Genomic DNA, 14,098 nt, shown 5'->3' with positions numbered 1-14,098 from the left:
ATAGATACATGTTTATAAAATAGTATTGAAACATCAAATTAAACCATATTTTTTAACACAAATTTTCTCTGGTCCATCATTTAATTTGGTTCAAATCAAATTGAACCTGACTTATTTTTATATAATTACCATGTTCAATTAAAACATGCACAAATACATTTAAATTTGGTCCTTCCTCTCATCTCCTTAATTATTTATTTTAAAGATTAAAAAATATAAAAATATTATCCGACCAGTTCAAATAGATGTATTTTTTGATTTTTTTTTTGACTATTTAAATAAACAAACGATCATTTGAATTGAACAGGTAGGATGAATTTAAGCAAATTAACAACAATGAATTTTGAAGTGTTAATTTATGTAAAGTACAGAATGTTAAGGTAATGAAAATAATATATTTATTAAGAGTATAAACTCTGATACTAAATGACGCGAATGGACAGAAAATGACCATTTTGACTTTCGAAACTTCACACAATGTAACACCAGAACTTTTAATCACCTAATTTATCATCCGTGCTTGAAACTACACCCAACAATATAGAATGTAAATTCAAGATAGCTAAGAAAAATAAAAAAAATTAGAAAAGGCACAACAACTTAATCGATAAATCAATTCTGAATTCATTGACTCAACAAAATTTCTGAAACTCCCTAATTTAAAGATACACGAAGAACACAAAAAAAAAATTAATGAAGCTAATTTTAAAAAAGTAAAAGCTTATAAATATTATTGATGTTAAAAATTATGATTATAATCTAAAGATTGAAGTCTTTAAATAAATTTTTTATTTTACGAATTTAGCTCGGAATAGATTTACATATTCCTATTTTAATTTCAAAACTTAATTTATCTCGAACTTTTGCTGAAAATTAATTAAATAATTAAATATTTACCTAAAACTCTAAATAAATTAATAAAGTAATATGCAATTAATTACTTGAAGTAGAGTTCTCCTTCCTTGAGCCGAACTCCTTAGCTTCCTTTTATGCTTGTTTTGGTCTCCAACATTGCGTAGAATTCCAAGAGGTTGCAGGAGTTCGATGGAAACAAGCAGTTTTATTGAAAGAACAAGAAGACGAGAATGTTTATGGTACAAGGTGAAAGGTGCATAATTATATATAATAATAATAAAATAAAACCAGTTTTATTGAAAAAAATATGTATGAGAAAGTTGTTACTCAAATCTCTAAAAGTATTTGATTTAAAGAATTTAATTTTTTTTTTTTGATATATTAGTCGAATGATAATAACTTAATTGAAGTATTTCCATTCTATAAAAACGAACCTTCAATCATAATTAATAGGGTGTTCCCCATAACAAGCAGGACTTGCAGGTTTGGACAAACACCGAGCAGCTGCTTCTCTCTTTGCTCTTTCTCTTTTGTTGGTCTTAGATGACTTTGAGATTGAGCCCTTTGCATTCGTTATATTTTCTAAAACCCTAACACCTTATCTGAAATAGGTGGACTTTGATCGTTTGATTCATCTTTCAACATGGGTAAACCAAGCAAAAGGTAAAGTTTTAAGCTTTTCATGCTTGAACTTTTTTTTTTTTTTTTGGGTCTGTGGGTTGTTGGGGGGTTTGATTACCTTTTAAAATCTCATGTTAATGAGGAATAATTCTACAAATTACTGATTTTCTTTACCTGTTTCTTAACGTTTGGCAATGCAGACCGGGTTCTACTTCTTAAGCAGATGCTAAATTCAGAAAGAAACTCGAGTTTCGTGCCAGTAAGTTTAATTCAACTGAAACTCATTTTTATTGTCTAGATTGTTGGTTTGCTTATGAATTTCATATTTTTAGGGAATTCATTTCTTTCAAACATTAGTTGCTTCAAAATAACCCAAATAAGCTGGTGTATTAGGGGAAGAAAGGTTTTCCTTCAATGCAAGATCTATTTGTGTTTTTTGCTTTGCTTTGGGTCAAGGCTTATGTTCTTGTGGATTGCAAATGAGCTCAGTTTTATGCTTAGAACGTGGATAACAATGTTGATTTGCAAATGAATTCCATACTTTTTGTGGAATATATTCGTCACAAACATAGGTGTGTCCCAAAGAAGAGAAGACGTGTGGATATAAGGCATTTTTGTTTGTTTTCACTGATAGATCAATTGGTACTCTTTGCTTTGAGGTTAAAATTCAGTCTTTTTTGAGGGTTTTCTTTATCTACATAGATTGAAATACCATTTTGTATTGGTGGGCTTTCTTTGTTTCTTGTTCTTTTTTGCTCTTATAGGAGGATGTTTTATCCCTTCTCTCTATCATGTTTCTCGTAGCTTTTATTTTGAGTTTATTTTGTTAGGGTATGACATTATTATTGATGAGAATTTTGGGAATGTCATTGACACACTAACTACTTTATAACACTTTTGTAATGGGTGGTACCCCCTGTTTTTTGGTACCCTATTAATATATATATTTACATTTTTTATTTAAAAGAAAATGTTTCTCGTAGCCTTAAGTTATTTCTTCTTCTCAGAGTAAAAGAAGGAAAAAGAACAATCGGAACTAACAGAAACTTAATGAAGAACTCCTATGATCCAAATACAGACATATATGTCCATGGTATCATGGTTTTATGGAAATTGAAAGATTAATTAACATCCTAAAATGTCTTTCAAGTGACCGAGTAAGGTTTATGTAATTCGAGTAAATATAAAAATTTGTTTGAAGTCTATTTTTCTTTTTATTACTTTTCCCTGAGGCGTTGAAAAGGGATTCGGTTGTAATTTTTGGGTGTGATATCATGTTCTGGAGCTGCAATTTTGTATTTCATTTTACATTTAATGGGGCTTGTTTTAGAAGGCAGTAGCTCATTCTATGTAATGAAGAATGCATGCTATAATCACAAATTTTTTATGAGCTACTTATTTCATCTGTCATATCTGTGAACAACATAATATTTTGTTTTTACAGACTCCCAATTCATATTTTCTGTTAATATATTTAGCTGGTTAACTTGAATATAGTTAGTTAAGATAGATCATTGTTCAAATTTCTGGGGCTGAGGAGAGATTTAAACTTCATTTTGTGTATGAAGACACTGAATCAAACTCATAAAGGGAATAGGAAACTGTCTTTTTTATGTTCTCTTAGTAATTCCCTTTTCATATGCAGATGACTGTTGCTTCCTTGTAAGTGTACATTTTTTTCTAAACTCATTCTTCGTTTTTTCATTTCTCTATGGTAACTCTATCTAGTTTCTCTCCCAAAGTACGTAAATATTTCTGGTCACCTGTTAATGTAACTGTGCAAATCTGAATTTAATTGGAAAAACAGTTTTTTCTTTGAAATTATCTCTCTGTTTGATTTAGTCTAATTTGTTATGGTGGCATGTCTTCAATCAGTGTTTATACCTTATTAAAGGTTTTGCATTAATTTGATGCCCTCCGATCGGGCTGTGGAAGATAATAGCTTTAAGCGTATTGCTAATGTAGATAGACTAGCTAAGGTGAAATCTCCTGCTGACAGTAGAGAGTTTCTACTTCCTTCTTATTCATGATCCATGACTTCTCTTCCACTTCTCCTTCACTACAAGCTTCAAATCCTTTTAGGAGTCTTAGGTTTTTCTCTTATAAATTATTTATCTATTTATTTGTAGATTTTTATCTGATGAAATTCGTGTCACAAGGTCGTTGCACCGTCAAGAGAATTTTTGTGGTAGGCTGATATTTGTGGATCGTATGTTGGTGTTTACAATGACAAGACAACACGTTAGCAAGCTCTTACAACTCTGTGCTGATAATAAAAACCTGAGAATCAGCAAGGCAATTCATGCCCATTGGGTAGTAACCAACCATGTCGCCAACAATGATGATGTAGTCAGAGCTAATTATTTGATCCATCTTTATGCTAAATGTGATCAAATATCAGTTGCCCGCCAGTTGTTTGATTCTATGCATAAGAGAAATGTGGTTTCTTGGAGTTCTCTAATGGCAGGGTATTCGCATTCTGGGTGTAATCTGGAAGTTTTTAACTTGTTCAAATATATGGTTTCTTTGGGCAATGTGAAACCCAATGAATACATTTTTGCTATTGTTTTTGGTTCTTGTTCTGATAGTAGGAAACTAAAAGAGGGTAGGCAATGTCATGGGTATGTGTTGAAATCTGCATTGATGTTTCATGAGTATGTAAGGAATGCTCTAATAAACATGTACTCAAAATGTTCTGATGCAGAAGGGGCTATGCATATTTTTAATTCAGAATCTGGTTATGATGTTTTTTCATATAACTCACTTTTGAGTGGACTCGTGCAGCATGGTCATTTGAGTGAGGGGATTGAAGTTTTGAGAAGGATGGTGGATGAGGGTTTGAGTTGGGATAGCGTCACCTGTGTAACTGTTTTAGGCCTTTGTGCTAGTCTTAGAGATTTGAAACTGGGATTGGAAATTCATGGCAATATGTTGAGAAATGGTATTGAATTTGATGTATATGTTAGTGGCGCAATTGTTAATATGTATGGGAAATGTCATAATATTCTAAATGCAAGGAATGTTTTTGAAAAGCTGCAAGTGCGAAATGTAGTCTTGTGGACAGCAATGATGGCTAATTACTTCCAACGTGGGTACTTTGAGGATGCCTTGAATCTGTTTACAAAAATGGAATTTGAAGATATTTTGCCCAATGAGTTTACTTTTGCCATTTTGCTAAATTCTACTGCAGGACTATCCATGCTAAGACATGGTGAAGCAATACATGCATGTGCTGAGAAGTATGGGTTTAAGGATTACCTAATTGTTGGAAATGCCTTAATTAATATGTATTGCAAAAGTGGCAACATTAAAGCAGCAAAGAGGGTGTTCTCTTACATGGTATATCGAGACACCATTACATGGAATGCAATAATATGTGGGTATTCACATCATGGGCTTGGCAAGGAAGCTCTGATAACGTTTCAAGACATGTTAACTGCAGCAGAATGCCCTAATCATATTACTTTTGTTGGGGTTCTATCTGCTTGTAGCCATCTGGGTCTAGTGGAAGAAGGGTTCTACTATTTAAACCAGTTAATGAAACAGTTTGCTATTGAGCCTGGACTGGAGCATTACACGTGCATTGTTGGACTTCTGAGCAAAGCTGGTCGACTTGATGAGGCTGAGAACTTTATGAGATCTCAACCAGTTAAATGGGATGTTGTTGCATGGCGTGTTCTACTTAATGCTTGTCTTGTCCACCGGAGTTATGGGTTTGGAAAGCGGGTTGCAGACTTTGTCCTTAATTTGGCGCCTTCTGATGTGGGGACATACATACTATTGTCTAATATATATGCTAGGACAAAGAGGTGGGATGGTGTTTCGAAGATACGGAAATTGATGCAGGAAAGGAACATTAAGAAAGAACCTGGGGTTAGTTGGATAGAGATAAGAAACATTACTCATGTTTTTGTTTCAGATGACGGTAAACACCCAGAATCTAATAAGATTTATGAGAAGGTCAAGGAATTATTGGCGAGGATAAAGCCGTTAGGATATGTACCAGATACTGCTGCTGTGTTACATGATGTGGAGGATGAGCAGAAGGAAGACTATCTCAGCTATCACAGTGAAAAGATGGCCATAGCATATGGCCTCATGAAAGCTCCTATAGAAGCGCCTTTACATGTATTTAAGAACCTAAGGATGTGTGATGACTGCCACTCTGCAATTAAACTTATTTCAAAGGTCACTAACCGTGTGATGATTGTCAGAGACGCCAATCGTTTCCATCATTTCCAGGATGGACAATGTTCTTGTGCTGATTACTGGTGATAACTTCATGCCGTCAATGGTAGCTGACTAGCAGAGAGACTTGCAATATTGTGAAAAGTAAAAAAGATCAACAATCAGTATTCTTGGCGGCCGCTGCTTGTTTTGGCAAAATCCATAGAACTGGGTAGCATGTAAGCATCTTAAACAAGATGCTACATGAAGAGTTAAGATTTCTTTTCTTAGTCATTTGCTTGGTTCATGAAGGCTTGTGATTATCAGTATGTTTCATGCTTTCTTGGGTTTAGAAAATCAAGTAACTAACATAATATTATGCAAAAAACTAACTGGCTGGCTAACTCGTTACAAGTTTAATGCATGAGGTATTGACTCATTCAGCCTTTCTGTAATAACACAAATGTTTCCTTTTTGACTACTTGAGCAAAATTCTCCGTTGTTGCGAATTTTGCACATGGACATGCTTAGTTCTTTCTTCAATTTTAATTTTCTCTTGCAGGGACAATAGTGTACCACGACTCGTTGCTCCTTCATGAGCTGCTGGCTCTCCATCTGTAGATCACCTGAATTTCTTGGTATTCAGTTGGTTGGGGAGGTCGCTAGAGTCTATGGCTTGGAAGGAATTTACATGATTTTAGAAGTTGATGTCAGACACTGATGATATTTATATTTTGTTGTTTTGTCTGGTGAGTTTACTTGCAAGTTACTTATGCACTGTGTAAAGAAGATTATTGTTGGCTTGGTTTTGCCCAATTTGTTAAAAAGCGTTTATAACATCTGAACAAACTCATTTTTTACGGTGAAATCTACTAATATTTGTTGCTTGTTGTTGCATCTTTTTATCTTTTTTGTCCTATATTACTCTGTTTCCTTAGAACGTACGAGTACTTTCTCTACTGTTTCGGTTTTCAACTACTGTTTCTTCTGTATCCTTGGCTTTGCATGACAAATATTGAACTATGGGTTTGTTTTGTATTCAATTTTCTTTTTCCTTTGAAATCAAGCAGTTAAAGTTCCATTTTTTTCTCGTCTTTAGGTCGAGGCTAACAAACTATCTTGAGAGGATGGAAGTTATTTGCTATTTAGACACCCCCAAGACACCTTCTCGGAGATAATAAGCTGGAAAGTTCAGCAGAAAAAGATCAGGTAGATGATGATTCAAATGTGATACTTCAAGATATTCTCTTGACTGAAGAGAGGATTTGAAGAATCTTCAATTGCCAATTGGTGAAATAGCAAAAAGATTGGAGTTATTATGGTCCAGTCTACCCACATTCAAATTGGGTAACTAGGCACTTTACTAGATTCACCCTCTTTTATCGTTTTTCTTTTCCTGATTCCAATTTAGATACAAAGTTCCTGAATGGTGATTCAGATTTTGATAGACGAAGATGGTTTCTTAACTGAAGAGGACTCGGAGAAACCTCAAGCACCAATCGGTACAACTGCATAGTTTGAAGCTATAAAGTTTCCCTACCATTCAAATTGGGTAAGAAGGGACTTCAATACAACCCTCTTATCTCTTATCCCCCTCCGAATACGTATTTAATTGCAAACTAACTAGAGTATCCACGACTATCCAACATATGGCAGACAGTTAATGCTGGTCACTTAGATAGAGGTAATCCGAGTTCGAGTCTTGTGTAGGGCAATTACGTTAAAATTCAAAACAAGGAAGGTGCAGACGTAAATGTCTTGGTATCGTCGATCTTTCTTTTTTCTTCTTTTCAGTATGTAGGTTGTTGTTTTTCATTAGGTTAATTGTCAATTTACCAGTGTGCTGTGGTTTGTAAATGTTCAATGAACAGTTCAGTTTCAATGAATATGTTTTTCTGATATGACCAGGATCAGAATGTATAGTTAATTATCATATTCTAAAGTTTTAGGCTCTTATTGTTCTTTACTTATATTTTTTGTAAAAATTAATAATATATAAATATAATAAAATATTTGTAATAAATATATACTTATAGAAAATAATTGTTTATTTTTTTTACAATTAAATATCTAAATCCTTATTTTTAAACAAAAAATTTCATCAGCTAATTACTTGATAAAAACTTTAGTACCTGAAGGCATGTGCCTGAAAATTCAATAACCCATTTAAATTGAAGGACTGCATCCTTCTTAATTCACAATTTTATATAGTAAATATATCATATTTGTATTATATTATATATGTAATTTTTCTATTAAAAATAATTAAAACGAAAAAACATATTATATATAAATAATATGACTAATTATCAATTTAAAAATATAGTGTCACACATAGAAGAATTAAAATATTATAATTTGTGAGAATTTATTTTTATTATCATTACAAAATATATTATAAGTAAAATATATTATATAATATGTATATATATTATTATTACATTCTAATTTATTTGTTAAGATTTTAAAAATAAAACCAAAAAAGAAAAAGGAAACTTAAGCCCTAAGGCCTTCTCCAACCCAACAAAAAGAATCCTTTACCCCTGCATCCTTCTTCATCCTCCTTAACGTCTTCTTCTTCCCCCACCGCGCCTGCTTCATCAGCCGCGGCGATTCATCTTCTTCCTCCACCGCGCCTGCTTTCCTTAGCCGCAACGTCTCCTCATCATCTTCTGCTTCCGTTCTCTTGCTTCATCGTCATCCTCATTCGTCTTCATCCTCATCTTCCTCGTCCGTGCCTTCTACAATTTAGCTAGTTGTTTCATTCGGTCTACCTCCATCAAGCAAAATCGGTCTACATCCATCGAACACAGTTCGCGAACAGCGGTTTCACTTGGTCTTCACAGCAGGTCCTTCCTGCAAAACGGCCCCTTCAAACGCAAACCTAGAGAGAAGCCGAAAAGAGAAGGGATTCTGATTTTGAAAAAAAGGAAAATCTGGAGAAGAAGGAAACATCTAAAGAAGAAAAGAGCTGAAAAAGGAGAGGGGAGAAAATAAAGAAAAGACAGAGCAATTAAAAAAAGACAATAGGAAGCAGAATCGAGAAATTAAGAGACAGAGGTGAGAGAGGAAAGAAGAAAAACCCTCCGGGGCTATCATCATTGGTAAGATCTTTGAATGTCTGTTTTAGTTATATAATATAATTGTTCGTGAATTTTAAGCATGGATAATTGGCATTAGCCTTTAGTCAGTTCATTTGAAGTATCTTTTTTAATGGGAGTTTGTTCGAAGAGAGGATTATGTTTGGTGTTAACACTCATGCGTGGGGGGTATTTTCAAGGACTGTGATGTCCATTTGTTTAATAATCATATTTGGCTGATTTAGAGATTGTTCACTCTAGAATTTGCATGCTTTTCACTACTCATGGAGATTTTGTTTGTTTTGAAGGCAGTATAGCTGGTATACCATGTTTAATGATGAATGCCAACCAGTTGTTTGATGAAAGGTCTAGGAGGCGTTAGTTAGGTATTTTAGTAATTAGAAGGATGGTGCAATGATCCTTCCACAATCAACTTTTCCCAGTCATTGGCCACTTTTGATTTGTCTCTCTAGTTAGTTCTTGTGCATCTTTTAGGGGATCCTGAGTTGAATTCAGAGGGAAAAAGGACCTAAAACATGACCTAAGGATTGTTTTCTTTGGACTTTGTATTGGGCTTTCTCTTGGTAATACTATATTATTCATGCCCTTCATTTTTTTAAAGTTCCATGCACGTGCTGATAATAGATTCAATTGAGCGGAGGAAGCATAGGGTTGAATATACCTGCAATGATAGGCTATTATTGCTCCTTAAGCAGAAGCTAGTAAACGAAAAAAATCCGAATGTTATTAAGATTGCTTATTTGGTATTTGTAGTTTTTAAAACATTTTGCTTAGTATTTGCATTTTATAGTATAAAAGCAATAGAGTGCTTATTGGGTTCTTAGAAGTGATAGTTAAAAATAAACAATTTTATCACCACTTTGATATTCTACTAAAATTAATAATATATACAATAAAATATTTGTAATAAGTACATATATCTTTTTATAAACTTTTTTAATAAAAAATCTTATTTTTAATAAAAAAAAAAACAAAGTTCTTTTTAAGTTCCTAGTTTCTTATCTAACTAATGTACTTAATCACCACTTTGATATTCTACTAAAATTAATAATACGTACAATCAAATATTTGTAATAAGTACATATATCTTTTTATAAACTTTTTTAATAAAAAATCTTATTTTTGACGATCAACACTTTGTTTAAATGTATAAATTACTTTTAAATAAAAATTTTGCTACCAAGTACCTTAAAGATACTAAAGTGCTTTAAAAAATGTGGAATCCTAAGTGTGCCTCAAGAACTGATAACCAACTTAAACAACAGAACTGAACTGTTCTCAATGAATATCTTTCGTTTCAATTTGTAATTTTAAAAAATTGCAATTTTTTATATGTTAAATGTTACATATATTTGTTTTATGTAAATTAATATTATATATAATATCTAAATACAATATATTAAATACTTAAATGGTTGAACAAGATTGGGAAACTACACATTCAACATTCTTCCTTTGTACTTAGCTCTCTTTCTCTCTCTCTCTCTCTCTCTCTCTCTCTCCATCCCACACACAAAAAGTAAAATGTTTGAGCCCTTTCGCTCATTAATTTTCTAAAACCCTGACACTTTATCTGAAATAGGTACACGTTGATCTTCTGATTCAATCTTCCAAAGATGGGTAAATCAAGCAAAAGGTAAACTTCATTAACTTTTCACGCTTTAATTTTTTGTATGTGGTTGGGGGTTGAGGAGCAAATCTATGAATTACTAATTTTCTTTCCCTATTTCTTTATTTTTGCAATGCAGTCAGGGTTCTACTTCTAAAGCTGATGCCAAATTCGAAAAGAAACTCGAGTTTTATGCCAGTAAGTTTGATTATTTATCCTTTAAAAAGGCTTTTCTTGAGTGGTTAATGTTTCTATTTATTTTATCAGATGTATTGTATTTTAGTTATCTTGGAAACTTCATCCTTTGTAATTGAAGTACGCAACATTGTCACTTTAGTTAATTGTTGCTAAATTTTAAAACTCAATTTGTAATGCCGAATGCCATTGGCTGCTAAGCTGTGTACTAGGGTTTTGGATTTTGTTTGCTGATATTGTGGCATGTTTTGTTTCTTCTGCTCAGTTTTGTTGTGGTCTTTGTTTTGTTAACTTCTGATATAATTTCTGCTGCTTATGTTATGTTTTCCTTCCTGGTAAATGAAGCAAAGTTTTATATTTAGCATGTTGATTTGCATATTAATTTCACATTGTTAGGGGAGTAATTTCTTAAAGAGATTACTTGCTCCAAAATAACCCAAATAAGCTGGTATTGTTAGAATGTCAATTTGCATACTAATTTCACATTTTTAGGGCATTAATTTTTTTCAAACATTACTTGCTCCAGAATAACCCAAATAAGCTGATATAATTACAAAGTGCTGATTTAGGTGAACAAAGGTTTTTCTTCAATGACAGAGCAGTTGGTTGTTTTTGTTAACTCTGACTTTGGGTTAAGGCAAATGTTCTTTTGTGGAATTGCTAATGAATTGTGTTTTATGTTTAGAACATGGATAAAAATGTGGATCTTCAAAATGCTTTCTATTCTTTTTGTGGAATATATTTGTTATGAACATATGTAGGGCCCAGGAAAAACAAAAATATGCGGGGTATAAGACATTTTTGTTTTCACAATATTTTTGTTTTTTGTTTTTTTTGGTTTGTGTATATTGCAAAGGGATTGGAATGCCATTTGTATTGGTAGACTTTCTTTCTTTTTTAATTCTTTTTGGCTTTTCTAAGAGGGTATCTTGTCCCTTCTCTCTATCATTTTTCTCCTATTTTATGAAGTTATTTTTTATTCTCAAAGGGAAAGAAGGGAAAAGAACAACCAGGACAGACAAAAACGTAATGAAGCACTTATGATGATTCATGTGCATACACATGTTGTATTGTGGTTTACGGAAGCTGAAAGATAATCAGCATCCTAAAATTTCTTTCAAGTAACTTAATAAGGTTTATGTAATTTGAGTAAACATAAAATTTTCCTTTTGAAGTTTATTTTTTATTAATTTTGTGCATGGAAAGGAATTGGCTATGCATAATTTTGATCATGATATCATGGTCTGGGGAGCTATGTTTTTGTGTATCATTTTACATTTAATGGGGCTTGTTTTAGGAGGCAGTAGCTCATTCGAAGTAATGAAGCACGCTTTGTGTACTCATAAATGTTGTATTAGCTACTTTCCTCATTTGTCACATACATGTGGTATTTTCTTTTTACAGACTCCCACCTCATACTTTTTGTTAATATATTTATCTGTTTAGCTTGAATTTAGTTCATTATGAAAGATATATTGTTTACATCTGTGGGGCTGAGGAGAGATCTAAACTCATTGTGTGTCTGAAGACAGTGAATTAAAGTCAGATGGGATGAAAGCCTCATTAAGAATGGGAAACTATCTATTATTAAATTCTCTTAAACTTTGTTGCCCTTTTCATATGCAGAGGTCAGAGATACTGTTGCTTCCTTATCTGCCAAACGGGAAATTACAAAGGTAGCTTTTTTGGGAATTTTTCCCTTGTTATTTTTCATTTCTATATGGTAACGCTGTCTAGTTTATCTCCCTAATTAGTTTTTCTGGTTAACTGGTATTTGTAATTGAAAATATAAATATTTTTAATTGGAAATTAACTTTCCATATGGTTCTGGCTCTTTAGACTAATCTGTTATGGTGGCATGTCTTTTCAATCATTGTTTGTACCTTACCTAATGTTTTCCATTATATGGCTACTCTCTAAATAGATTCTTCATTTGTGTGCCAGAAAAATAAAACTCAAAGGCGACAGAAGATATTGAAAGCATATGATCTATCTTCTCTATCAGAATTCCTTCCCGAGTTGAAAGTTAATGACAAGCCGTCTCTTGCAGATAAGTTGAAGTTGAATTGCAAATCCAGACAAAAACTTATGTGCGTAAATTTTGTGATTCACGATCTTCTCGAGATTCGAGTTTACTATTGCATAAAATTATTTGAATTTTCATCATAAATTAATAGGCTGCATTTCCATCAGATTGACGGAGGGAAAGCAGTTGCACAGTGTCCTCACTAATCCTGTTTTTCAAGTCGATCCTCTGGCTGCCATCCATCAACATTTGACAAGCACACAGCCTGTTCCAGATGAGATCCCGAAGAAAAAGGCAAACAAAAATGGGAGCAAGAAAAGAAAGAGCAAGAAAGTAAAGGCATCAACTGGAGCTGGATCTATGGATATCTGATCTGATACTAAGGTTTCTCCTCATATTTCTACTCAAAAGCTATATCTGGAAATGAGTGAAAACCTTTGTTGAGCCCTTGTTGAAACTTCAGAACTCTTTCTACTGGGTGTCTTTTAGTCTCTCCATCTAGAGATTGAAAAAGGAGAAAAAGCATCCAATACTGAATTGTTTCTCCTTTTTTCACGATACATAATGGAAAATAGACCATACGAATTCCAAAACCAAATGGTAAAAACGTTTTTGATGAGTCCTTCCAAACGTTTTTGATGAGAATTTAATGTAATTGGTAATCTACTACGGCATGTCTGGCAGAAAAGGAAAAAAGAGTTCTGCCAAATGGTACACCTTCCATATCAAACTCTTGGTTTACACTTCTTACAGACGGTGACAATAGCATATGGCCAAAGTATAACAACAATAGCCCAGCGACAATAAGACTAAATAATGGTTATAGTTGGGTACCCTCAAACTTAATTATTAATATCTTAATGAATTAAATTATATACGTCTATATTTATTATTTAAAGATAAAATTTTAAAATAAATAGATTTTAACGTTCTGTTTGGATCGTAGTAAATGATAAGATTTTAAATATACGGTATTTTACGAATCATATTTGTTTCAACTTCTAATGATAACAAACGGTATCTTACTGGTAAATTTCGAATGAATTTTAAAACCGTCGAATCAGTGGTATGTGAACATAAATTATTTTTTTTTTCTTTTTATACCCTTATATAATATATTTAATTTTATTTTTATTTTCATAATTTATTATTTATTTTATTAAATATAAAAATTTAATTTGTAATAATTATTTATTTAAATATAAATGTAATTATATTAGTAAACAATTTAATTTTTTTTTATCATATACTTCTTATATATCACTTACTATTACATAAATAGATAAAAATAAATTAGTAATTTGACTGAAAATACAATCATACGATCCTATCATCCAAACAAAAATATGTTATTAACATACATTAATATACAATTATCCAAACATAAATTTTTTTTATCATTTACATTTTATATTATTATTATTATTATATATTAATTAACCATTACTAAAATTTATACAAACAGGATGTAATGAGTATCGAATTCATTCGAGAGCGCACGTTAAGTGACCGAATGGCGAGTCC

The 14,098-nt window shown here is 32.3% G+C and overlaps 2 protein-coding genes across 18 annotated transcripts; both read left to right on the top strand.

Moving 5' to 3' along the window:
- The first annotated feature begins 940 nt into the window (after positions 1-940).
- On the top strand, positions 941-7,544 carry EMB2744 (Pentatricopeptide repeat (PPR) superfamily protein). 17 transcript variants are annotated; one of them, XM_088221033.1, is made up of 5 exons: positions 941-1,094; positions 1,467-1,518; positions 1,677-1,735; positions 4,261-6,392; positions 6,743-7,544. In XM_088221033.1, the coding sequence occupies exons 1-4, from the start codon at positions 1,086-1,088 to the stop codon at positions 5,749-5,751; spliced, it is 1,611 nt and encodes a 536-aa protein (XP_088077159.1). In that variant the 5' UTR covers positions 941-1,085; the 3' UTR covers positions 5,752-6,392; positions 6,743-7,544. The 17 variants fall into 17 exon arrangements, 12 of the variants coding, with proteins under 12 accessions (XP_088077159.1, XP_088077158.1, XP_088077155.1 ...); XM_088221032.1 differs by having other exon boundaries at positions 941-1,101; XM_088221029.1 differs by having other exon boundaries at positions 946-1,108; positions 3,636-6,392.
- A 593-nt stretch (positions 7,545-8,137) lies between these two features.
- Positions 8,138-13,172, top strand: LOC110826323 (ribosome biogenesis protein). Its single transcript, XM_022056951.2, has 6 exons — positions 8,138-8,747; positions 10,327-10,380; positions 10,493-10,551; positions 12,175-12,224; positions 12,493-12,638; positions 12,742-13,172. The coding sequence occupies exons 2-6, from the start codon at positions 10,361-10,363 to the stop codon at positions 12,944-12,946; spliced, it is 480 nt and encodes a 159-aa protein (XP_021912643.1). The 5' UTR covers positions 8,138-8,747; positions 10,327-10,360; the 3' UTR covers positions 12,947-13,172.
- The last annotated feature ends 926 nt before the right edge of the window (positions 13,173-14,098 follow it).

Source organism: Carica papaya, chromosome 5 (assembly GCF_054855325.1).
Source record: "Carica papaya isolate Zhongbai chromosome 5, ASM5485532v1, whole genome shotgun sequence".
NCBI classification, from domain to species: domain Eukaryota; kingdom Viridiplantae; phylum Streptophyta; class Magnoliopsida; order Brassicales; family Caricaceae; genus Carica; species Carica papaya.
The sequence above is the reverse complement of the archived record's forward strand: the minus strand, read 5'-3'. Positions and strand labels throughout refer to the sequence as shown.

Excerpts from the sequence above, each read along its gene's own strand:
- EMB2744 (XM_088221029.1), top strand. The coding sequence starts at position 3,688 with ATGTTGGTGTTTACAATGACAAGACAACACGTTAGCAAGCTCTTACAA.
- LOC110826323 (XM_022056951.2), top strand. The coding sequence starts at position 10,361 with ATGGGTAAATCAAGCAAAAG. Across the intron at positions 10,552-12,174 it reads GAAACTCGAGTTTTATGCCA|AGGTCAGAGATACTGTTGCT; the intron begins GTAAGTTTGATT and ends TTTCATATGCAG. Across the intron at positions 12,225-12,492 it reads CCAAACGGGAAATTACAAAG|AAAAATAAAACTCAAAGGCG; the intron begins GTAGCTTTTTTG and ends TTTGTGTGCCAG.